The sequence below is a fragment of the Mus caroli genome, chromosome 6, assembly GCF_900094665.2.
Source record: "Mus caroli chromosome 6, CAROLI_EIJ_v1.1, whole genome shotgun sequence".
Taxonomy (NCBI): Eukaryota; Metazoa; Chordata; class Mammalia; order Rodentia; family Muridae; genus Mus; species Mus caroli.
The window spans coordinates 144,042,465-144,068,770 of NC_034575.1; the positions used below are offsets into that span (position 1 = coordinate 144,042,465).

The 26,306-nt window shown below is 44.8% G+C and overlaps 1 protein-coding gene across 1 annotated transcript in view; it reads right to left on the reverse strand.

Annotated features, from left to right (window-relative positions):
- Itpr2 (inositol 1,4,5-trisphosphate receptor type 2) overlaps window positions 1–26,306 on the reverse strand; it is a 394,656-nt gene that overhangs the window by 200,134 nt on the left and 168,216 nt on the right. Inside the window, exons 28-34 of the mRNA XM_029478274.1 lie at window positions 26,132–26,257; window positions 25,047–25,169; window positions 23,829–24,029; window positions 21,675–21,926; window positions 19,812–19,937; window positions 7,573–7,701; window positions 5,697–5,817 (exon numbers count right to left, since the gene is read on the reverse strand). Coding sequence (XP_029334134.1) covers window positions 5,697–5,817; window positions 7,573–7,701; window positions 19,812–19,937; window positions 21,675–21,926; window positions 23,829–24,029; window positions 25,047–25,169; window positions 26,132–26,257 — 1,078 coding nt within the window. The remainder of the gene's footprint in view (window positions 1–5,696; window positions 5,818–7,572; window positions 7,702–19,811; window positions 19,938–21,674; window positions 21,927–23,828; window positions 24,030–25,046; window positions 25,170–26,131; window positions 26,258–26,306) is intronic.

Sequence of the window (26,306 nt, forward strand, 5' to 3'; positions counted from 1 at the left end):
TCTACAACGCTGAAGCTGGGCGTTAATCAATTCTACTTCCACTAGGGTAAGGGCCTTTCTGGCCTCAGGTGTTAATTCCCTTTTGGAACTTAACTCTGAGTCTCCTTCTAAAATTTGAAACAAATATGCAAGGAATCAACCCTCAAATGTATCTTTTGAGGCCAAACGGCCGTAGGGGCGATCCTTGCTCCTAAACTGGACACTATTTTCAACAAATCCCTACCCTAATGGGCAGCTCAAGCACATATGGTTGAAACATCCCATCATGCCCTTCCTTATCTTTCTTTAATCTTGTAAAATCAGGATACAAGGAGCTTCTTCCTAACTCCCATGCTAGCTCCTCTATATCCTCCTCTGATCCACCTTCAGAGCTTGATGAGCTCTCCTTTTCGGACTTTAATGATCTCTCTTCCTTCAATTGTTCTAGTGCTTGCTTGCCTGTTTCCACTGCTTGATAACAGCGCTCATCTTCTAAACAGCTATTCACTAGTTTCCACACTGCTCTAGTACCTTCTTTAGGACACCCTGCTCCCAGGAGAAATCTAGGTCTCTTCCCAACCTACCCCAGTTAGCAGGAGTCAAACGGCCCGACACGGCAAACCAAGGAGCAACCTTGTCACACTCCTCGAAGAAGGCTTGAATGGTATGCTTTTTGAGTTTTGCGCCCTTCGCTCTTAGCAGCTCATCGAGCGCTGAAAAAATTGGGTGACTGTGACGACCCCATACCTAGTCATTCATGCCCTCAGAAAAATTACTCAAATGGCTAGAAAAAGAAAGTAACCCATAGACTGTCCCTATTATCCTCTTACTTTTACTACCTTCTTACTTTCACTTTCTCTCTTACTTTCACTTTCTTGTCTCCAGAGCCTTATTGTCTCTTTACCGAGAGCCTTATTGTCTCTTTACCGAGAGCCTATTTGTCTCTTTACCGAGAGCCTATTTGTCTCTTTACCGAGAGCCTAATCCCAATCCTGGGATACTGAGTTACTTACTGTACTCATCCTGTTGACAGACCCTGACTGCAGAAAGTTCTGAACCTCTTCGGTGGAGGAATCGGGTCCCGGGTTTCGGCACCACTTGTAGCGTCCAACTCGACCAGCAAGCAAAACGCAACCACCGGTTCTTCTTAAAGCAGTTTTACTCAGGCAGCTTCTTTCTTAAAATCCCCCAGCCTCTCTGGTTACAAGTGTTTTTCTCCACTCCAGCCACAACCACGCCCCCACCAATCACCACAGGTCACATCACCTCACCAGGCAGGCTTGCTCAGCCAATCAGGGATTAAGGACAGGCCATCCACCAAACATGTACTTGTTTACTGCCTGGAGCAGATTTCCATCCAGCTGGCCTGTTTACAGCCTGGAATGGCTTTCCACAACTGATATCACATGATGTAATATGGTATGCAATGATGGTATGATATGATGTGATGATATGATAATATGCAAATGTTATATGGATCTATGATATGAAGATATGGTATGATTATAAGGCATGATGTGATATATGATGATTGTGTGATATGAAATGATATGATATGCATATAGATGATATATATGGGCGATAATATAACATGGCATGATGACACATATTATATGATGAAGCTATTACATAATTGAAGTTGTGATGGCATGGTATAATGGGATGTAATATGATAATATGACATGATATATAATATTGTGTGATGATATGTATGATTATATGTAGATATATAGATTTTATATATGGCATGATGATAATAATATGGTGATATATATGATGGTATGTGATATATGATATAATATAATGTGATATAATAATATGAAATAGTATAATGTATAGTGATATGATATGACATGAAGCTATGACATGGTGATACAGGATAGAATAGGATAGTATACAATCTAATGAGGTGATACATGATGATATATATCATAATATAGTGTGATATTATGCAACAATATGAAATAGTATATGACATGATATATATGATGTTATAATAAGACATGATGATATGACATAGGATAGGAGAATTTACAATCTAATGAGGTGATATATGATGATATATATCATATACAATATAATATATTACATAGTATGAAATAGTATATGACATGATATATATGATGATATAATATGACATGATATATAAAACAATGAAGATATATATATTGAATGATATGTTATAATATGATGCAATGATATTAATGAAATTATATATGATAATGCTGTAATGAAATACATGATGACATGATATGACATGATGATGTATAATATGATGTGATGATATCGTTCTGTGATAATATGACCATGTCATGGAATATGATATTGTATGGCATCATCTTTCCATGAGAGTCTTTTTTAAGATTCATTTTGTTTTTTAACTATGGTTTGTGTGTGTACATGTCTGGGTTTGTATATGTGAGTACAGTGCCCATGGGGGCCCGATGAGGACATCTGATTCCCTGAAGCTGGAGTGACGAGCTGTCGAGAGCCATCAGATGTGAGTGCAGGTGTAATACCCAGGTCCTCTGCAAGAGCAGAGCACACTCTTAACTGCTGAGCCCTCTCTCCAGCATCTATGAGTGTCTACTTGACAGTTGTATCCTAGCTATTGTTTCTCGAACCTAATGAGATAAGAGCCATGCTTGTGATGGCATGAGCTGGGATCAAATAAAAACCACAAGGAAAGTATAAGTCGCAAGGAAAAGAGCCCACTGTGAGGATGACAGAAAGAATCCGCTTTCATGAAGAAACTTTAACAGAAATATTTTTGTTGTTTTTTTGAGATATAGTTTCATGTAGTTCATAATATATAATCTAGCCGACCTTAAACTCCTGATCTTCCTGCCTCTGCCTCCCAAATGATGGGACTTCAGCTGTGTACCTCCACAGAGAGTGACTGTGTAGCAGGAGACAGAAGGGACCAACTGGAAGAGGAAGATGACAGCCAGCCTTGTGTAGATAAAGCTGAGACACTGCACCAAAGCCTAGCTCCCTGTCGTCTTCTCAGCTGTGGATCTGGATAGAACTGGTCTATAACTTCTGATCACACGTATTCTTTTAGCATACAAAAAGGAACTAAGCTTTTCTTCAAAACCATTCAGCTTTGGCTAGTACAGAAAATGAGATCTTAAAGACATACTACTTAGGCCAGTGTAGTTTTGGTGACTATTTAAGCCCATGGCTCCAGTATCTTGCCATGAAATAACTAATCTGGGTACACTGTGAACACCTTTAAGTTCACGTTTACACGATGAGCACACGTGAAGTCCCCAGCCTCCCTTAATTCATGCATCTTTCATTAAATATGCACAAGTGAAGTCCCCAGCCTTCATTAATTCATGAATCTTCGTTAGTTTGCAACAAAGGTTCTCTATGTCTTCTTGAGTTTGCAATTCTCCTGCATCATCCCATGTAGCTACCCTCCCATGTAGCTAGGATGACAGGTATACCCCATGCCTGACTCTGCTAGGATGACAGTGTACCCCCAAGCTTGACTCTGTCTGCTAGGATGACTGTGTACCCCCGTGCCTGACTCTGTCTGCTAGGATGACAGTGTACCCCCAAGCCTGACTCTATCTGAGATTTCTAAGTGCTGTGCCCTGCACTTCCTCTAAGTGCTCAGCAGCGTCGAGTGGCATCAGTTCCCAGTGCTCTGCTGACCACTAAAGGAGGAAGAACTGAGAGGTGGGGAGAGCAGGAAGAAAAACCTAGCAATAAAATCTGGAGCGAAGCTCTGTGTGCTGTGTGAAAGCAAACAGTATCTGTTATTCCTTTCAATTGTTATCTTTTTTTTTTCTCATCTTAGGGTTTTATTGCTGTGAAGAGACACAATGACCAAGGCAACATTAAAACTCTTAAAAAGGAAAACATTTAAGTGGGGCTGGCTTACAGTTTCAGAGGTTTAGTCCATTATCAATGGTATCTTTTAATGGTTGATATAATTCCTAATTTTGTAAAACACACACACACAACCACAACCACCACAAAACAAAACAAAACCCTCCGCTGCTATTTTATTATAACTTCAAAAGCAATGTATTATCAAAAATTCAGAAAGTATGTCAAAGCATGAACAAATAAAAGATCTCACTGATCATTCTAGCACTGGGAGGTGTTATCATTTTATATAAATACATTCCAACGCTATGCTCTGTGAATCTTTTTAAATAAAGCCTAGGGAGTTGGGTGTGGCTTTCTTTATCTCTTACACAGCATGTACTGGAGGCTCTCCCTCTCTGTGTGTTCCTTCCCTTGCAGCACCTCTCAGTTCTCAACACTTGAGGAGGAGCGCAGTGGAACTAGGCATGGAAAGCAGCCATGATCCACAGCCCTGGGGCCCAGAAATGAGCTGGAAGTCTGCACAGGGGGCTGAGTGCAGAGTCAGCTGAGAGTGAGGCGGTCATCTGGGCCAGGGACTGCCCGCCTAGGGGGTACAGGTGACAGTCTGCATGGAACAGAGTCACCCCTGATACAGCCAGAGGCTCAGATCACAACACAAACCATAAGCACAGTGTGGAAAACATAAAGCTCAAAATACTGGTGACAATATAGTTCTAAAGCGTTAGCTTATGCTATATGGGAGGACTAGGAATGGGGCTCAAGGGTGGTGTACCCCAGCATTTGCACATGAGCTGAGGAATAGAATCCCACCCCCAGCAATAGCCAGACCAGAGCACCAAGAGCCACAAGGCCCGCAGGGAGGAAGGCACCAAAGAGGCTCAGTGTTCTGTGCTCCTGAGCAGTACCTTGCAGGGAAGCCCAGGCCCACGTGGTATGTGTGCTGAAGAGGCAAGCATAGTAGAAATTTTATTTATAATTATTTATTCCACTTACTTGTAGGTAGAATTCTTATTTAGAATTAATTCCCTAGACAAACTATATTACTATTAGCTAAAGATTAATCATCAACTGATATTCCTAGATTATAACTGGTGTTTCATTTCCTGAAGACTGAAGCCACAGTTAAGTTGTGTTAATCTATAATCTCGTCATAGTCAGGCCATAGACTAGGGAGAGACTAAAAATGTTTTAATGTTAAGTGCTTAAGGGGCAAGTTGAGAACCTGAATCTGATCCCTAAGAGACCACATAAAGCAGCTGTGTGCATCTGTGGGCCCAGCTCTCCTGCAGTGAGATGAGAGGCAGAGACAGAAGAAACCATGGTCCAGTGCACAGCAAAAAAACAAGAGATAGAAGGCAAGGACCAATGCTTGCGGTTGTCCTCTGACCTCCACGTGTGTGCTATATAAGCATGTGCCTGCATTCACACACATAATACACATAAACACAACTGCTATATACAGATTTTTATATAATCATTAATATACAACTATACACAGACATGACCTTAAACACAGAGCTGGGCATCTATAAAAATTCTTATACTCGCTTCCCCCTTAGTTTAAATCTTTTGCCTCTATTTTATTTTTAGTTTTGAAGCCTTCAGTATATAATAGACCTTTAAACAGTGCCGAGTTTACGCAAATTGGAATGGTTAAAAAAAAAAACTCAAAAATACCTATTGCCAAAAGAACATATTAAGAACATCAGACTATTATTAACAAACAAGACGATTCCACAACAAGCAAACAAACAAAACTATGCCTGGTTTTACTCCTTCGTGAGGTTTTAGACAAGAAGGCATGTGTAGCTCTCAGCCACAAGCACAGTTACCTCAGGAAATGTGTAAAAGTCAAAGCGGACACCATGACTTACCCACTTCAGCCAGGGCTCTGATACAGGATTCCACAGAGGCTTTCTGGGCTGGGTTGGGCCAGGTACAGTTGTAAATTCTGAAGGCAGACTGCAGCAGCTGGATAAAGACTGGCTGGTGGGTCTAAAAATGGAAGGAAAGTGGTCACCCCACGCCCTAAACAATGGTGCCACCAAACCCCTAACCCACCGAGGAGGGAGCTGAGCTATACCTTAGCAAACAGGACCATAAAATAAGGTACCACGCGGTGTTGTGTGCTTCAGAGACACTCACAAATACCTAACGTGACAAAAATGTCTCATGTGTCAAATGGAATGACAGGAGGCATGCCAGGCACTACAGAAAACTGGTCACTTGGTTTTCATTGTGTGTGTGTGTGTGTGTGTGTGTGTGTGTGTGTGTGTGTCAGCAGAGGCTGACCTAGCTAGCTTCCTCTATCACTCTCTACCTTATTTTGGTGGGCAGGATCTCTCACTGAACCTGAAGCTGTTTTGGCTAGACCTGGCTGGCCTCTGAGTTCCAGGGTCCACCCGTCTCTGAACCTGCACAGATCCACCAGCTTGGGTGTCTGGCTTGTACCTGTGTTCTGGGGGATCAAACGCATGTCCTTGTTTACACAACAAGCGTTCTGCCCCCTCCTTGGCCCTTTAACTATTTTCCTAATCAGAAAAAATGCAAGTTCTCGGACATGACAGAGGTCCATGGACATGTTCACTGTGGAGAAAGCCAATGTCAATACCTCAAAGATGTCATTGCTCACAGCAACCAACATAGGAAGAGATAACAAACAGGAAACCCACTCATCTGTGACCCAGCCTATAATTCCTAATAAAATGTAAGTATTCTGTAAAGAGTTGTCATGCTACACTCAGAGACTAATGACCAAAGGCTGGAAATGTTCAGTACGATTTTTTTTTTTTCTGATATTGTTGATTGAAGGTTGGCAGGATCTGCAGGTGGGAACTCGTGGGTACGCACAGGTTTGAGCACATGTGTTCTTCACACAAACAAAATTAGATGATGCTTAACGCAATTCTGTAGTGCTATGCAGAGAATCATTTTTCTTAGTCATTAATTTTCCTTTTGAAACATGGGTTTTAATAAGCCATCCTACAGATATGCCACAATGTATTTTGCTGTTTCCTTATCTGTGGACATTTAAGGTTGAAAAGTATAAATATTTTTTAAGTAGTTATAAAGACTTGTATGAGAATCTCAATGTGCCAACCTTTAAGATAAATTACTAACAGGTGGGCCAGGTGCAAGTCCACCTGAACAGTCAGCCATGATCCAAGACTCGGCCCTCCACAGACAGATGTGAAGTGTCTGACAGTATTTGGTAAGCAGGAAGTGATTTAACTTCAAAAGGAGGTCTCTGTGTGTAAAATAAAGTTGGGGTTGGGGAAGGGACAACAAGAGGGGAGAGGGGACAGGAGGGAGGGCAGGGGTTAGGAAGGAGGGCAGGGAGTGGATGGAGCCATCATCTGTCAATTTGGTTAAGTGATGCATAAACTGAATTTCTTGCTAAAGTGTAAATTTCAAAGTGAGTCAGAACAGACAAAATTGCAGAAGCTAAGAGACTTGACAACACAGAAAACGTGGGGACCAAAAAAGAGAGGAAAGCACAGAATGTGAAAAAATATAACCGCGCCTACATGTAAAATGCCACCGTGAAACCCATTCCCCTGCGTTACTATGAGTAAGTTAACGCTAAGGTGACGTTTGGCCGAGTGAGAAAGGCACAGTGCTGAGTGACACGAGATCTGGTGAGTATCCAGAGTGTAGGAAAGGCCTTCCTAGCAGACTGGGGTGCATCCTGGGCAGAGGAGGAAAGCAAGCGCCTGCAGCCGAGCGCTCCTGGTCACTGGGTTCAGCTACCTGGAGGCTGGTACTGTTGTCGGAAAACGGAGAGTTGAAGAAGCCGCTCACGATGTTCATGACTGACTCTGTCACACACCTCTCCAGAAAGGTGTCTGCGTGTTTCCTGTCTGTGGTGGTGTTACAGACCTGGAGAGAAAGCAAAGAACATCTCCAAGTTATAAATCGGTAGAGGAACCTTCTAAAGCCAGCCCGCAGAGTTCTCCACGGCTGTTTCTATGCTTCGTGGAGCTGCTTCTGGTGGAAAGATTTTCGTCCAAATCCACCAAGACATCCGACTGTGGCAGCTTCCCCCTCAGGCTCTGTCACTTCAGCCTCCAACGTCCTTCTCACCTCCGGCCCTGGGTTAACTTGCCCATTTCTCTGTCTTTGCCCTCCAGCCTCTCCCTTGGTCCACAAGCTTGATTTTGATGAAAACCACATCCATTCAGAGAGAGGAAACTGAAGAGCCACTGTGAGTATAACTAGATGAGAGGAATCCATGGGAGGTGATGACATTTGCATGTGGAGTGTCCTCTATAGGGGCTTGGTTTCAAACACTTGGTCCCTAGCTGGTGGGGCTATTTTGAAGAATGTGGAGGTATGCCCAACATTTTTACATGGTAGAGGGCACTGTCATCTATGAAGTTTACCCTACACAATTGTGTGTGTGTGTGTGTTGCATAATGTTTGCATATTGGGTCCCAGTAGCTATAAATGGGTTGGACATACCTGCAACTTAGAGCTTTGTTAGAGGAAGTGACTCATTCACTGTGAAGGGCTGGTAGGTTTGGAAGCCACACCCACTTCCTGTCTTTTCCCTGTTTTTCCTTTGGCCCAGGTGTGGAAGGAGCTCCAGCCACACAGGTGTGCCCACCATGCAGCCGCCTGCTCTCATTCCTTCCCCTCCACATAGACGGTACCCCCCCCCCAAACTGAGAACTAAAGCCAGCTCCTGCTTTCTGAGTTGCTCCTTCTTAGGCGTTTGATCACAGAAGCAAGAAAAGCTGTTAACGGAAGGAAAATGGAAAGTTAAGAGAGGGTAAATCTAAATCCTTCCCACACCCTCTTATCCACGGTTCTTCTGAGAAGCTGGCATGCGCATGCGTGGCTTATGAGCTGGAGCTGGACCAGAGCGCCCTCCCTTGCTCTGTTCTTCAGATCTCACTAAACAAGGCCCCTTTGCCAAAGTGCGCTTCCAAATGTCTGGCTGACAAATTGCGAAAGCGAAGGGTCCTGATTGAAAACACACAGGAGATACGGACACAAGAAGAGAGGGGAGCAGAGGATGTGAGAAAAGGCTGGGAACCCGGGCAGACAAAGAAAACAAATACGGACAAAGGATGAGAGGGATGGTAGCCATGTGTTCCAGACGTCCTTGAGCGACCCACATTCTTCTGTAATGCTTGATTTTTCAATAAAAGAACAAGTGCACGTGATTTCATTTGATACCTCCCTAACACTTGCCACACGAATTCATAAAAGAGGAAAATTCCCTTCTCAAACCATGTGTCCCAGAGCTCCTGGCTTGGAAAACGGGACGGCTGGTACCGGAATTAGATGCGGGCAGGGGAAGGAGGGCAGGGTTTGCTTATGGTCTGTCTAACCCTTCCATCTGTGTTAGCCTTCTCTTCCTCCACAGTGAGACTCACTGATACAACTTCCTCAGACCAGAAAGGCTTTCGTAATAACTTACACTGTTGGGACACTGAATAATTAAATGACAAAGTATTCACAAATGTTGCAGAGAAATAGATTAATAATAACATAAATTTTAAAACTGATATGTCATAATAAGAGTGAATGTAAGTGAACATTTCTTCTTTCTCTCCCTCTCCCCCACTTTAGTCACCTTCTTACTTACAAGACACACCATACAGATTATCAATGGCACAGATTATCAACGTGAGTTTCCCTTACCACCACAGACTGTGCTAACTAAATCAAGGACTGCCTGGACACAGCCACTGCAGTACAGTTGACCTAGTTAAAAGAGCCCTACCACATGACTTAAGCTGTGGTCAGCACAGGCACCATGGGAAGGCGGGACAAAGCGGACCTGGGACAGCATCGCACACCTCAGAATTTAAAAGGTATTTCTGGAGTTCTCCAGGTCTTGTTTTTGAACCTCCAACATGTGACTATGCAGAGTGGAGCCAGACATAAGCAGGAACTATGTCAATGCCTCTGAATAGGTGAGCCCGCTCCACGGCTCTCACTTTCATGCTGTTCACACTTAGGTTAGGCTGTGTGTCTGGACTGCGCTGAGAACTAAAATCTAACATGGCCCAGAAGGAATACCACACTGGCTTTCCTGTGATAGCCATCAGTTATGATTTTACTTCTTTGGGCATCTTCCAGACACTGGACTTTTCTGATGAGCTAACACTGCCCTTTTGTCCAGCAGGTAGCAGGCCAGCTCTCACTCATGAGCCCCACGGACTTTGTCCAGGCACACCCCGTGCAGTGGGATGCCTCTCAGAAATTACCTCACATTGGGCTGCATTGCTTGGAACTGGGCACTGGCAAATCACCACTCAGAGACTCCCCCTTGGGTTAGTAGATTAATGAGATTACCTATTTCTAGATAAGGCTTTATTCCAAAGCCTGGTTAGTGAAAAGCCTGTGTTTACCAAAGCATATGGACGGATTCCTCTCCAAGATATTGAAAAGCAACATTCTCACTTTGCATCCTACACTGGCCCTACTGAGGGTAGCCAAGAAGTGAAAGAAGACTTTATTCTTATTAAAACCTTGACAAACATCAGGAATAAAAAATTGATAAATATGTTTAAAATATCCAGTTTTAAATTTTACCCTTTAATTAAAACAAAGGTTGGAAGTGGCTCAAAATAACATCACACTGCAGGACCCTTTTTTATGTATGAGACACGTGTTTTTAAAGTTTTAGTGTGTTTGCATATTAATGACCTGAGATTGTTTCTAATATATGCCCATTCAGTGTCATTGCCTGGCCTCTCACTGGAAAAGCTTGTATTATTTCTATCAGCTATCTAGTTTTGAAAACTAGCTGAGGTCTACATTATCAAATTTACAAATTATTTTTTATTTTTCTGTTCCTGCTGGTTTTTATGTGGTTTTCTTTAATTAGTTCATTCATTCACCATTCCTATATTTTGACGCTTAGAAATAACTACACAATATTATTGATTTGCCTTTCATATCTGTGGCTTGTTCTTCAAAGGTAAAATCGTTAGGTGAGACTGTGAAGACTCGATACATGCTCAACTCATCCTCTGAAATAAATCTGGAATGCTATGGCTGAGTTATCTGTGGACACACAGGATAGCCCTTGTTACCACAGCTAGCTCTTGCCTTCATGCTGCGGTTGGATTCAGCTAACCAGGGGTGCTGGCCAATTATAGAGCGAAGAGAACAGATCCATGTTCCTCTGCCTCCATCCCACCTCCCTGCACAGATACAAGGGCTCTGTGGATCCAGCTCCAGGGCTCTGCTTCAAGGAGCCCAAGTCTCCCAGGCTCCCAGGCTACTTCCTTTCCCAGCCTCTCTGGCCTTTGGGTGGTAACACTCTGACTTATTCTTAGCTCTGGGTGCTCACCTACCCTTTCTCACATCCTTTGACCCTAACCACACCTCTTAGAACACAACTTGTATTTCCTGCAGAGATCAACTGCTATACCTGCAAGTTATAAGTATTTCTGTCAACTTAACGATACCTAACGTTATTTTGTTTCTTATCTTTTGCACTGTTTCTTGGTTTGCTTTCTATCTTTGATAACGGCTTAAAAGGTCTAAAGACCTTACAGGTCACAGTCCACCCTGAAGGAGAGTCAAGGCAAGAACCTAGAGGCAAGAACTGAAGCAGAGGCCATGGAGGAGTCCTGCTTACTGGCTGTCTCTCTATTTCTTGCTCAGCCTGCTTTCTTATACAACTTAAGACCACCTGCCCACGGGTGTCTCAGCCTGCAGGGAGCTGGCCACCCACAGCAATCATTTAAGCCTGAGAACATCCCACAGACATGCCTGTGGGTTGATTAACCATATTTGATCATTGAGATTTCCTAAATATACAGATATGTCTAGGTTCATGTCAATTAGCTCACATTGTTAGTAGGACTGGATATTTTTCATGTAACCATCCCACTCATGTGTTCTGTTATGTGTGATCGGTTCAAACCCACGCAACCACTTTTGAAAGCCTTGCTGCCTGATTTACAGGATCTGTCAGGGCAGCACGCTGCACACTTGCTTTGGCTTTCTCACTGATGCCCGTTCAGAGCATTTACTCTGCTCCCTCTCAGCGTGTAAACTTCTTCCCTGTTCACGCCACGTCCTCCACTTCCGTTCCAACTCACTACAAGGAAGCCCCGCCCTGAGTGTGGGTGGCATCAAGCCACAGGTGGAGCCGGTAGGATAGAGGAAAGGGAGACATCCTCTGTGCATCTTCCTGAGCACGTGATGAGGGCCGCTCTGCCCGCCACGCCTTCCTACCACGACGGACGGAAGCCCCTGAAACCATGAGCGAAAACAACTCTTCCCTTTACTACAAAAGCAGTAAATTTCAAAGTGAAGCGGCATGTGGGCCGAGACACAGCTATTTCTGACTACGTTGATTTGTAGTTTAAAAGTAGGAACCAAAACCGAGCAGAGAGACTTGGAAAGCGTGTAGTTTGGTGAGAAAAAAAATAGCAGCTTAAAGTAGGAGCAAGGGAAACGAAGTTCCTAAGAAGGTTCTTGAGCCCACTGTCGTTTGAATGGGAGATGTCCCCACAGGCTCACATATCCAAACACCTGGTTCCCGTCATGGAGGAAGATCATGAAGCAGTGTTTCTCAGCCTTCCCAATGTTGACACCTTTAATACAGTTCCTCATGGTATGGCGACCTCCCCACCGCCCACCATAAGAACTGTAATGTAAATATGTAAAATATCTGATATGCAGCCCCAAAGGGGTTGAGATAACAGGCTGAGAAATGTTGTCATAGAGGTTAAGACTTGGCGCTTTCTTGTCTTCCCAGCCATGGCCATGCTTTCTCAGCTGTGGCCACGCCTTCCCAGTCACAGCCACTCCTTCCCGGCCAAGGAGTCTGAGACTGTAGAACATAAAAAGCATTGTACCCTACATTGCTTTTGTCAGAGATTTCACACAGCAACAGGGAGAACAGTGTAATAGGATCTTTTTTTTAATGCTCTGTGCTTTGCACGGGGACAACACTATCTTGAGGGATGTCAGGAAATCAAAGAGAACCATCCATCACCGACTCAGGGGTTATAAATATATACAATATTTACAAGACTTCCTTAGGATGAGAGTGGTGCTACAACTCCTGATCTATACAGTTGCACACTCAGCTTTACCACACTCAGACACCAAGGCCCTAGAGACAAATGTACTCACAATCCACGGGCCCTGGGTATTGCTCAAGCCGGTGGCAGGCCCTGACCTCAACCATGCGGTGCTGATTTGTAAGCATGAAGCATGCACAAGTTACAAAGCTGTGTAGCCTTCTACCAGATTTCCAAAGAAATGCGGGGAAGTTAGGCCATGCTGTCTGACAGAATGACCCCTGCAGGCAGCTGTGAGGATGAACCCAAAGCTTCTCTAGAAACCCAGGGATGTTAGCAACACCAGGTTCATCTGTTGAACAGGAGAGAGAAGACACATGGGATGAAATGGCAAGGCTCCATGGGAGGGGTCACTGTGGGAAGCCACATGTGCCGTTGCAGAGTGGCACAGGCTTCTGCTGGCCACCACACATACATAGGCAGGAAAGATTTTTTGCCAAGATGAGGTTTTGAGAATTAACCAAAATTGACCAATCAGATGAGAGAGAAGTTGACCAATCAGATGAGAGAAAAGTTGACCAATCAGATGAGAGAGAAGTTAACCAATCAGATGAGAGAGAAATTAACCAATCAGATGTAGGCATGCAAATGGATGGTAAGCATCAACCAAGCACAACCAATCCGGGTGTGAGACACGCCTCTCCTAGGCCTATATAAAGCAGCACCAGTGCTGGGCTCGGGGTCTATTCGCCTCTACAATCAAGCTCTCCCAATAAACGTGTGCAGAAGGATCCTGTTGCAGCGTCGTTCTTGCTGGTCGAGTTGGGCGCGCGTGCAAGAGGTCACCTGCCCTGGGAATCCGCAGCACACTGCCACATGCCCTGAACCAGTTACATGGCTACAGGATTCATGCTTGCCCAGATGTGCTTCAGTCTTGCTTTGGGACACTCCCTTCCTAGCTGATCACCCATTTCAACCTTACGGGATGAAAGCTTATACTTCAGACCACTCTACCTATGACATCAGGTGACATCAGGTAACATCAGGAAGCAGAGCCTGACTGGAGGAAGTATGTCACTCGGGAGTGTTTTCTGTCCTTTCTCTGCTTCCTCTCTACAATAAGGTGAACAGCCTTCTCCTCCACAAGCCCTCCCAAGTGTAATGGGTGAACTGCCAGAGCTTCGAGCTCAAACAAATCCTTTCAGCTGTTTATACCAGACATTGCCCCATAGAGAGAAAAATAAAATTAACAAGATCTGACCAAAGAGAAAGAAAAGACTTGGAGCCAAGCCTCCCAGGAGAAGGCAAAGGTGTTAAGATGGGAGCGTCATTAGACACACCATGGAGACCGCTGTGAACAGGACAGAGAGCCAGCTGTGGGGAGACTAGGTCATTAGGAGGTCACAGAGAAGGAAGAGAATTCGCAGAAAGGCAGTAAGTTGCTGGGCTGTCTAAGCAAAGGAGGGTGGCCTGACCCAACCCTCACATAACCCCATCTCCTCCTCTCTCTCCAGATGTGGACAATTATGGCATAAGAGTTCAGAACTAGTCAAATGTATGCTATTTTAGAACCTGCAGTATTTGGAGAAGGATCTGATTTAGGGGGTACAAAGTCGTATTTGCAAATGGCACCAAGATTCTGCCTTGCAGGGTGCAGAGAGCAAGTTCCAGAGTAGCCATTTGCCAAGGAGCCTACAACTCGGGAAGGGCAGGTCTGAAGCGGAGCAAAAACAAAGAGTTTGAAACCAGACAGCTAAACGGAGATGTCATGTAAACACCTAGATTCAACAGTAGATGTCAGAGAAGGGCCCAGGCTTCAATTAATCTGGGGCAGATCTGAGAGCTGCTGATCCCAGCAAGCAAATGCTTGTAGACAGTGGAGGGATCAAGCATGAGGTTTGCCATACCTCAGTATCCGGAAGTTGGGAAGATAAGGAGGGATCAGCCAAGCATCTGAGGAATGGCCAAAAGAGGCAGGGGGAGAGAGAGAGACAATGAGAGAGACAGGCAGACTGAATTGCCCTGGGGACACAAAGGAAGGATTTAAGGAGTTGGAAAGATGGCTCAGTTAGTAAAGTACAGGCCTTCCAAGCATAAAGACCCCCGTTCAAGCTCCATAATACATTTTACTAAAAAAGAGAAAGAAAAAAAAAAAGCATCTTGGTATGTTAGCATGCACATGTGAAGGCAGTGTTGGGGATGCAGACACAGGTGGGTGCATGGCACTCTCTAGCCAGCCTGCGAGCAGAGCTGGGTCTGTGGCCAGACTGAGAGAGACCGTGTCTCAAAATCTAAGACGGAAGGTCTTCTGAAGAATGACACCCCACGTTGACCTCTAACCTCCATACATGCATGCATGCACTTTCACCTGCACACAATTGTACTGTGCACAAGTTAACAGGTACCTATGTACGAGCACACACAAGGGGGCAGGTACAGGGGTGAGCTGATGAACTAGAATAGATACCGCCAATGATATAAAGCGCAGAGCACATGATATGGGAGAGGAACCACCTCTGGATCATTAAGAACAGTCCAATAATAAGCCTCCGGCCCAGGCATGCACCATCATTATAATTCAGCATAAAAGTTAGAGAGATCAATAAAACTAAGGGAAAGGTACCACACAGGATAAAAGCTACAGCAGATGCTGCTTCAGTGCCCTGCCATGCTGGCTTCTTGGGCCACCTATAAATAATACTTTCAAATGACTCTTATTAGTAACTAATTCAACTTTTAAAGAAATCAATAATCACAGTACATTTGCTTAATCCTCCCTAACAAAAACAAGGGGAAAGCATGATTTAGAGAAGATATCAATTCTACCTCATCTCCTTCTTTCTATTTGGTAGGAAAGGGAACAGAGGAATGGCCAGAGTGATCTATCTGTAAACAAAGTCTCTTGCTGTCTTGTTAAGCCGTGACTGATGGGACACTGAGTGGGCAAACATCCTAAATTATTTCTTGGTCTAATTTTGTTCTGTCAGAACATTACTCAGAGTACAGCTGGTCGCTGTAAGGTTTTGAAAGTGATGGAAGAATTGGGAACATCTTCAGAAACTGAACCTGTAGTCTCAGACCAGCATTGATCATCTTCCATCCCTTCCAGGTACTTTCTGATAATGGCCCAAGCCCCCTGACTGCAACAACAATCAGTTATCAAAACGAAGAAAAGCTTTTCTGCCCCACAAGCACCAATTTTAGCTGCATTAGGACATAGATCAAAGTGGGATGTCATTAATGGCCTGAAAGACGGCAACAACTATCCTGGGTCTAATAGCTTAGCCACTGCCCAGTGTGCTGTATTATAGCTCATGGGTCTGGTCTCTGTCAGGACAGCAGAACAGGGATAATCACCTGAAACAATGTAACAGGGCTCATTAACAGGATAATCGCATGAAACAATGTAGCACCACTGATTAAGAGCTGTTTTTCCGGAAAGATTTTCTGTGTGTCTTTTAAAAATTACTTTTAAATTTATTAAACAACTTTCTGGAATCTGGTCTCTGCATCCGTGTGTGTTCTGGGGAACAAATTCAGATTATCAGGCTTGGCAGCAAGTACCTTTACCCAGTGAGCCATCTCACTGGGTCTTTGTGCCTTATAAGGGGTAAAAGCCATGAAGAGGAAAATGGAAGCTACAAACTGCAGGAGACTCCATGGGGGATTTTTGAGAATCCCAAGAGCTGGCAGACAGCAATGACCACAGAGGGAGGGAGCAGACACTATGCAGCTGCTAGTGTTGAGACTTCATTTGTCTTTTAGAGAAACTGTTCTCCAAATTTCTACAAAAATACAACTGTGTAGGCTCAGGCCAAACAGAGGGAGTCCAAAAGATGTGGAAACAGCAAACCAGACATGGCTCCAAAGTGGACCTGTATGAGACCCAAGTAAAATGTTGGGAGACTCAAGGGCTACAATGGAGAAGTTGCTGTGGGTGGGAGTGGGAGCTTTCTTTCCCATTCTGTAACAAGCAGGAGAGACAGGGGGCAAACTGTCTCTGGACTCCAGGAGCAAAAATTATGAGTCCATCCTGAAGTTCCCTGAGGCTCATGATTTTATAATTTCAAAGTGGGCCTGGCAAAGAGGACATACGACTCCTGCTATACACTATGTCTTTGCTTCGCTGAACTTGCCCCCACATAGCTGCTCAAGTAAAATCAAGGCAGAAACTATAATGAAGAAAAACATTGAGTTGAAGTAGGAATCTTTAAATAAGTTGTGCAGAAATAAAACCAAAGGATGTCAAACACAGTTAGGACATCGTTATGAGAAATATCCGAGTAGATGCTAACACTAAGAACTGGATCTGAGGTTGCTCTAACCACTCTCCTCCTGTACCCCTGCAGTGTTGGGTGCCCTCAACCCAACTTAGAGAAAAACTCATCTCTAGCTCTTCCTCATTCCTCTCTGGCATCAATCAGTTCTCCAGGGCTTTACAAGTTTGCTGTTCGCTCCTGAGTCTGACTCCTTTCCTTCGCAGCAGTTTAAATCAACTCATGTGTGCATGCAGACTTCACAGTATCTGAATTCATGCAGGTCTGGCTTTGTGCATACCTGGTATGGTAGTTTGAATGAGCGTGGCCTCCATAGGATCCGAGGGAGTGGCACTAATTGGAGGAGGTATGGCCTTACTGGAGGAAGTATGTCACTTAGTGATCAGCTTTGAGGTCTCAAATGCTCAAGCCAGGCCCAACGTCTCTCTCTTCCTGCTGCCTGCTGATCTGGATGTAGAACTCTCAGCTGCCTCTCCAGCACCATGTCTGCCTGTACATTGCCATGCTTCCTGGTCTGATTAATCCCCTAAACTGAACTATAAGCTAGTTTCAATGAAATGTTTTCCTTTATAAGAGTTGCTGTGATCATGTTCCTCTTTACAGCAGTAAAAACCATAACTAAGATATCTGGTTTCATGCATGTTCACAGTCCAGCTTAATTCATGACCAGCTTCACACACAGCTGGCTTCCTTCACATTCCAGTACCCAGAAGGTCTGCATTACACATACCTGGTTTCATGCATGCCTGACTTCATGCATGCCTTGATACATGCATATCTGGCTTCATGCATGCCTTAATACATGCATATCTGGCTTCATGCATGCCTGGCTCTATGCATACTTTGATACATGCATGTCTGGTTTCATGCATGCCTGGCTTCATGCATGCCTGACTTCATACCTGTCTTGATACATGCATATATAGCTTCATGCATGCCTGACTTCATGCATGCCTCAATACATGCATATCTGGCTTCATACGTGCCTGGCTTCATGCATGGCTTGATGCATGCATATCTGGTTTCATGCATGCCTGGCTTCATGCATGCCTGACTTCATGCATGTATTGATACATGCATATCTGGTTTCATGCATGCCTGACTTCATGCATGTCTTGATACATGCATGCCTGGCTTCATGCATGCCTGACTTCATGCATGTCTTGATACATGCATATCTGGCTTCATGCATTCCTTGATATATGCATGCCTGGCGTCACACGTATCTTGTAATTGCCATGCCTGGCTTCATTTTGTGCAGCTTCATGCCTGCCCAACTTAATGTCCATCTGGCTTCATAAGCAAAGCATGTCTCTTGCCTGTGTAGAGTCTCTTTTCCCACTCTCAATGTCCTATTGTCACTTAGATCTCGGCAAAGCTCCTAAAATTTCCCAAAAGGCTTCTTGTGGCCCTGTGGTAATCCTGGTGATGACATAATGTCACCAAGCCCTATGCAAAGAACAGCATGTACTAAGAGTACATGTCTATTACCACACCAGCTCCATCCTGGGAAAATGTACTTATTGTAAGGAAACTCAGGGGGGCAGAATGGTTACAGTACTTTTCCCAATATAAGCAAGCCAGTGGGAGAAAGACAGTCTGTGCCTGAGTCCTGGTCTGAGTAACTCCATTGAAAGTTCTGCTCTTAGCTGCCATACCTATAACAGTGGCTCTCTGGGGCAGCCCCAGGACTAACAGTTGTCACTTAAGGCTTGTTTCGAATATCTTATCTCCTAAGTGCTGACTCAAACTCTGGAAAGCAGGGCCTAGCAAGCTGAGTGGAGAGCTGTCCTGGAAGGCCAGGCCACCTTGGTTGTTTTGTAACCAGCATGTGAAAGTTTTCAGTGGCTCCTCCACCTTTCTGGAGGAAGGAGGGGTCTGCTCCTAGGCTTCCTCCTCATAAGAGAGGCATATTTCATGTTCATCTGGAGAAGAGCCCTGCTTTGTAGGACAAAGAACCCAAGAAAAAACAAAGGAGTCTGCAGTCAGCCTAGCCTCAGTGTGAGAGTCAGAGCAGACAGCCAGGGATTCTAGGAAGTCTCCAGCAGCCTTTACGTAATAAATAACACTTTATATAATAAATAACACGAATCACCCACTTAGGCAAAGTCGGTAAAACCAAGCAGGAGTAGCTTCTGAATTCAGAAGTGAAAGGAGCATTTCCAGGGGTAGCTGGGTCAGGCAGTTATCTCCAGCTTTCTTTGGTTTTAAAAACATAAAATCCATTTTGGCTTTATAACCTGTGCTGCTGGGGATATGACCTTGGTCTTTCTCAAGCTTATCTCCAGTTAGAGGCGCCAGGCAACCCCGCAGCTGCAGATCTGTAATTGCTTTCACATCTCCCTGCACATGCAACTTTAAGCTCAGTCACCAGCCCAGAAATTATCCTTTGCTTCAAGGACTCGGGAGTTGGCTGCAGCTGGTCAGAGCCAAGGTTCCCACAGGTCACTGGCCACAAACATAAATAGTATGTACTAAATGTGGGAGAAGTGGGATCGCTTCCCTAGCTGTGATTCACCTAAGAAAGGGCATGGTGACTTCTAACTGGTCGCACAAAAATGATGTAAAAACGGGAACACTCTTAACTATGCATTTACTGGAATCCAGTGAAGATGTAAGGAAACAGTCCAGATGATCAAACATCAGAGGCATCTATCAAAGTCCACACCAATCAATACTGATGACCTTACCCGCACCTGAAGAGTCTTTAACTTACCCTCGCCATATCCACCAAGAAATTCTCAAATAACTTCCAAATGTGGTTACTTGTATAGATCTCCTTCATCTCCACTTCAGTGTCAACGTAACAATGGTTGACAAAGTTCACGTACGCGATTTTGACCTGTGCAAGTTTCAAACACAAAAGCAAGTTCAACCTCTCACTGGTTGCCTTCTGTTCTACACCACTAAATACCATCTGTGTATATCCAGTTCCTGTCATGGATGACAGTTTGTTTTGTATATGTGGGGTTCCGTGTTTCTTCTCTTTGACAATTATTCCACCCTGGCCCGGGGGAGCCTGTGTTCTAGCATTCCATTCCCCTACTCTCAGAGATTCCTGTGAAAAGTAAGAGCTTTGCTCATCCTTGAGACACTAGGAAGACCTCAAAAGGAAGGGCTGTATATATAAACAAATCATGTCAATCATCCCAGAGGGACTCAGAGCCCTAAGGAACAGGGGTCAGCTCTCCTGCTGTAGGGCTTCCTACTATGCCACATAGGTCTAGAAAAGGGTCCTCAATGGTACCCACATCAAGTCTGGTCACAGAAGAGCTGAGACATGCCCAGAGCATCTCGACACCAGTTAGTCCTTTCTCCAAGCTCACCATGCACGAAACCCTTCAGCCTTTCCTGTGCCTCACCTTATTAAACATAATCCTTTAATAGCCCTAGGAGGCAGGAGATGATAACTTGACTTTAAAAGTGTGGGAATTGACAGCTGGAAATGTTAAGTGACTGTTGCACCCAGTGACACAACTAGGAAACAGTGTGTAAGGATCCCGACTCGTTGCAGAATTCACTGGACACAAGCTTGCTCTGCCTCAGATACTCCCGTGGTGACTGAAAGTACACCTAGCTGTTACCCTCCCAGCTGGTCCTCTTTGGGAAAGGCATGAGAGTTAAGACAAGACACACAGCTTGCTTTCCACGAGAGATGTGGATGGCCATATCTGCATAGCAGAGAACTGACCTCTGAGGAAGTAAAGTTTCAACCTATCAGACCCTCGTTGGAGCTGTGAGGTAGAACAGAGCCCTTACAGGAACTCAAATATGGCTCAGATATGGCCAAGACGAGGACCTCAGATAAGGGCTAGGCCTCTGGATCTCCTCTCCTCCACCACACCCATGTGCATTTCATCTCAGCCCCACCAAGGCATGAAGGACCCCGAGGTGCTAACATTCCAGAAAAATATCCCTTCAGGTTCATTACTGTGCAGCATACACCAGGGCTACTTGAGTAGGGGCTGAGACATCCCTGACTCCTCTTAGTTTAATGTCTTTTCAAGGATAACACACATGTATGAACTTCGTCATAACATACCATAGTGGCAGAAAAGAAAGAAATCATTGCACTGTGTACTCTGGAAAGCCTCACGGATAACCATCGTCTCATGAGGTATTTTGCCCCCATCATGAAAGCTGAGGTAGAAGAGAGGCTGAGAGAAGCTACGAGCATGTTCTCACAGAGACAATCATTCTGTGCAGCAAGATGAAGCCGTGGCATCTAACGAAACCCTGCTGCACCAGCCCAGGCTTGCTAATCAATCACTGTGAGTCACCAGTGAGCCAGCTGTTTCCATCTCAAAAACTACAAGTGAACCTTCCCCCGGAAGCCCACTGCCACGTGCAGACGTTAAGACACTAGAAGACAGTCAAGGGGACTGTCTTCCCTCTGCGCAAATAAAATCTAGAAACTTTTGTGTTCTTTTTATAGATTGCATGGCTAAGTGCAGTTAAGTCCTCTACTAAATAGTCGATGTCATCGTAAAAATTACTGTAGGAGATGTCTGACATTCAGATGAACCTTACAAAATGAACTCGCAGTGTACAGATGGTGAGTGTCTGTCTGTTGGCTGACCTCAGGAATGCAGTCATCGTGGGTCACCACTCTCACTATGTCATCCAGAGGCAAGAGAGAATTGCACTTGATTTCTGTGTAGACATTCTTGCCTTCGGTGCACGCTGCCAGCAACTCCACAAGAGTGATGTGGTAGGCGAGGGGGCCGCTCTCGTCCCCACGGGCTCTCTCGGAGCACATCATGTTGAGGAGGATGGGAAATGAAGCTCTGTCGTTGTAGAAAATCAGCACATCCTCGCCCCCGTTGATCAACTGAAAGGAAGAGAGGAGACTCTACGTAGCACGTTTCTAAAGGCTTGATCTGCCTGCAGACAGCCACAGAAGATATTGCAAAAGCAGGACTTCATTAAGGCAGGAGGAGGGAAAGGTCAAAACAACATGCCAAGTGACCAGCTATCAGTGCTGCTGAAACCAGGCGGGAGCCATAAGAGCCACAGATGGGATAAGAATCAAACAACACAGAGCCAGGCCTGGTGGTGCACACCAGTGATCCTAGCACCAGGAAAGCAAGCATCTGAGGCCCTCAGATTATTCTCACTCAACTGGAGAGGTGAGGGACTGAGAGATGACTTAGCAGTTTAGAGCACGCCCTGTTCCTGCAGAGGACTATAAGATCTATCGCCCTCTTCTGGCCTTTGCAGGCAGTGTGCTCACATGCATATACTCATTAACAATATAACGAATCATAAAAAGTGAACAATAAAATGTGAAAGGATTCACCTCATTTGTAATTAATGTATAAGTAATCAGTTGTACATTGTTTCAAGTACATACAACATAACAAAAATCTAGAAAGCTCCTCACTTAGTGGGAAAGCATCGGGGAATAGAACAGAGCACTGAAATGGCCAGGAAAATGATCAGGTGAGGACGCTTAGGACATGACTTCCTCTCCTAATTTACTGTGTGCTTTTAGTGGAGGACTCAAGACAGTAGCAAATTTCGTTTGCCATGCTGTTATCTATTATCTATTACTGATACCTGATATGAGATATTTGGTCAGGTTACAAATGATTTATAAATTTGAACTTAGTTATTGTACTTAAATTGGTAACATTTAAATCAATAAGTCAATTAACTGATTGGCTTACTTTGACAGCCCTGTTGCAAAGAAATGTATGTGCCCACATATGGTTATGTATTAATATACTACTACAAATATTTCCTTATACACAGAAGCATTCCCTTTGATAGGAAAGCCATAGGAAGAGCCTATGCATTCCTTTCTCTATCTGATCTTTACTGTGATATTCCGATTCTAAAGTCAAATTAGTTCCCACATATTTTTAGGTAATGAAGAATTAATATGAGCTAACTGTGGCTTATGTGCGTGTCCATGTTTGTGCTAATGTGTGTGTGTGCAGGGATGTGTACACTTGTGTACACGTAGAGGCTGGACACAGCCTCATATGCAATCACTGCCCACCTTACTTTTTGAGATAAGGTCTCTCACTAACCTGGAGCTCCTAGATTCAATGAGAAAGGATGCCCAGCAAGCCCCAGGATGATCCTGTCTTTGCCTCCCCAGCACTGGGGTCACAGGAACATGTCATTGGGCCCTGCTCGTGCATGAGTGCTGGAACTCAAACTTAGGACCTCATACTTGGGCAGCAAGCACTGTATGGACTGAGCCATCCCCCCAGCTCCAGTCCAGGCTTCCTTAAGGGTGGATTTTATAACTTTACAATGTTCTCTTCATTGTTTCTTTACAATAATTCACATGTAAAAGCTCAAGGCCTTATGCGGGATTAATTTTTAAGGTTTCTAGGTGGTCCATGGAATCAACATGGAGAGAGCTCTTATAGCTAACTGGAAGGCACATGGCAATGGAAATCTCCACAGACCAACGTGATCTTCTGGAAGAAGATGCTTTGGGGCACAGGCTGCCAGCTGGCATCTGGTTACCAGTTCTCAGAAAAAGCACGATTGTGCCTGGTCAGCAGCTCAGTTTGCCCACAACATCAACCTCTTCTAAAGTAGGGCAGGTTGTCATAAGGCACTTCACTGCAGTAGGGTAAACCTTACTAGTGCTACGTAGCCATTATGAAAGCAAGACTCTCCCTAGCACAGGTTGGTAGTCTTTGCCCTCCCACCCCGCACCACGGGTGTGAGCACAACCTCTGCGAAGCTGGTGAGACCCAGACTGAGAACTCACCTCCGTCATGACCATGTCCTGGCATTTCTTCACGTATTTGCCATCTGCTTTCACGATCGTCTGCAGGAACCTCAGGTACTCCACGTGGCGGCCATGTGTCTCAATGCAGTGCACGAAGTGCTGGACCACCCTCTCGCTGATCTCGTTGCACAGGTGATAATTGTTCATGAAGATGTGCCGCATGGTTTCTGCCTCCAGGAGCTGAGCAGAGGAGCGCACCTTTGTGACCAGGACAAGATCACCTGTCTACTCTACAGTGCATAAGTTCCCCGCCTACAATTGGCTTCATGTTTTACATGAAGCCACCAGGAGTTACCAATGCCTGTCTTCTGTGGGATGCAGCCACTGGAAGAAATCAGCCTCACTATGGGACTCAGCTGGAGAGCGGAAGTCACCAAGTGTCCTTGAGGACACTTTATTCATTATGTCAACTTGACTCCTTCTTAAGATCATTTAATAAACTTTTATTTTTATCATTCTGTGTGCATGTGATATATGCATGTGTGTTGTATGCATGCATGTGTTATACATATATGTGCAGAAACCAGAGCAGGATTGGTGTGCCCCTCTATTGTTCTCCGTGTTATTCCCTTGAGGCAGAGTTTCTCACTGAAACTAAATCTTATTCCAGTTACACTGGCTCCTGGGATCCTCTTGCCTTCTCTGCCATACAGCACTGATATTGCAGGCACTTACGGCCACTCCTGGGAACGGGGAATCTGAACTCAGGTCCTCACATGTCCAGAGTGAATGCTCCTACTCAGCCCCGGGATCTGCCGATGCACTCTTAACAGGCCATTGTTAATGCGGCCTTTGAATATTCTGCATTTAGCTCTTGCATGCTTGTTTGGGGTGGTCTGTGCTGGGGTGGTGTGTGCTGGTCCCACACATACTAGGCAAGCTGTCTACCACTGACCTATACCCCAGCTCCCATATTTACCTTCGTCATCATGGTATTATCAAATTAGTTATCTGTTCTCACATGCTGATTCTAACATTAAATTACATAGTATAAACGAGGCTGCCACTGACATATAGAAATTTGTCTTAAATTTTAAAATTATTTAAAGAGTCTCCTCAAATGGAAACACTCGGTTTTATGGAGTGAATCGCAATAAGAGGGAAACAACGACGTACAAAGGTCAGTAAAACTCTATTCGCACTGTGTGAATCTGACGCACACTCTGCTGTAAGTGTCAGGGACCACCGGGTACTCACGCCAGGAGTTAGGAACAGATTGAGATGCTTGTGAAGGAGAACTTGGTTCTGCGGATTCCCACGACAGAAGTTCTGCAGGAAGGTGTGGGCTAAGTCCATCACCTCGTTCATCTTCTCGTCGGTCTGAGGGTCAAAGGGCAGCATGTAACCCCAAGAGAGCAGGTCCACACAGCAAGCACCCCTCCCTCCACAGGCCCCATCCTCCACAGGTCCACACAGCATTCACTTCTCCCTCCGCCATGGGTGCTTTCCTCCATGGCTCGTCTCTCCTCACGACCTCCATGTCTCTGCACTTCCTCCATCTGCCCTGCCCCCTCTTTCCTGTGTTCTAGAAATTTCTCACCTTCTCTTCCCTTTTCCCGTCTGTCTGTTCCACGCTTCCCACCCTCCCCTTGTTATATACAGACCATCTCCTTCTTTCTCCCAAACTTCCTGATTACCCACCAATACCTATGCTAGCAAAAATGTGAATTAAAAGTCAGAGGAAAGATGGTGTATCTTCAAAAGAACCTCTACACAGGACAGTTATCCGTTGCAAAGGGAGGGAGAGGTCCTCACTGTGGAGAAGCCAGCAGACAGCACATCACGAGCATTAGAGCAAATCAGAGTTGCGTGTGCCTGCTAGGAAGCTCGACACAGAACTTAGCATCCTTCCAGATTCCCACTGAAGACAGGAAACTGAAGCAAAGCATGGTAGGAGCGGGAGGACTCTCTTCTAACTGGCAATCTAAGAGAGTTCAGGACTGAGAGAGAAGCACACAGTACAACCAAGTCATGAGTCTATCTGCTTCTGAAGCAGGAACTTGTGTCAACAGGACATGGCAGGGACCATGGGAAAAACCTTCATGGTGTGTGAGAGTTTGTCATACTTTCCTAGTTTGCAATGCTGATCAGGGTGGTGTAAGAGCATGCCCTTGTGCGTAGGAAATACGCGAAGGAACTCGAGGGTGCTGGGTGTTTGAGACACCCAGGATGTCTAAGGATCCCTCTTAAACAATTAAGGGGGGAGGAAATTCTTCACGACTTGGTGATACGTTTTAAGTGATACTGAATTGAAGAAAGAGAGAGAGTAAACCAGGGCGAACCTTCTCATAAGGGATCTCCAGAAGGTCCAGCACCACAGAGTGAGCCCCCATGTTTTTCAGCAACCGTTGGTGTTGATTACGGCATTTCTTGTTCTGCACACAGAGCTTACTCAGCCTAATCAAGATCTTTGGAAAGATGAAGCGTCACATTAAACATAGCTCCGTGTCACACAGG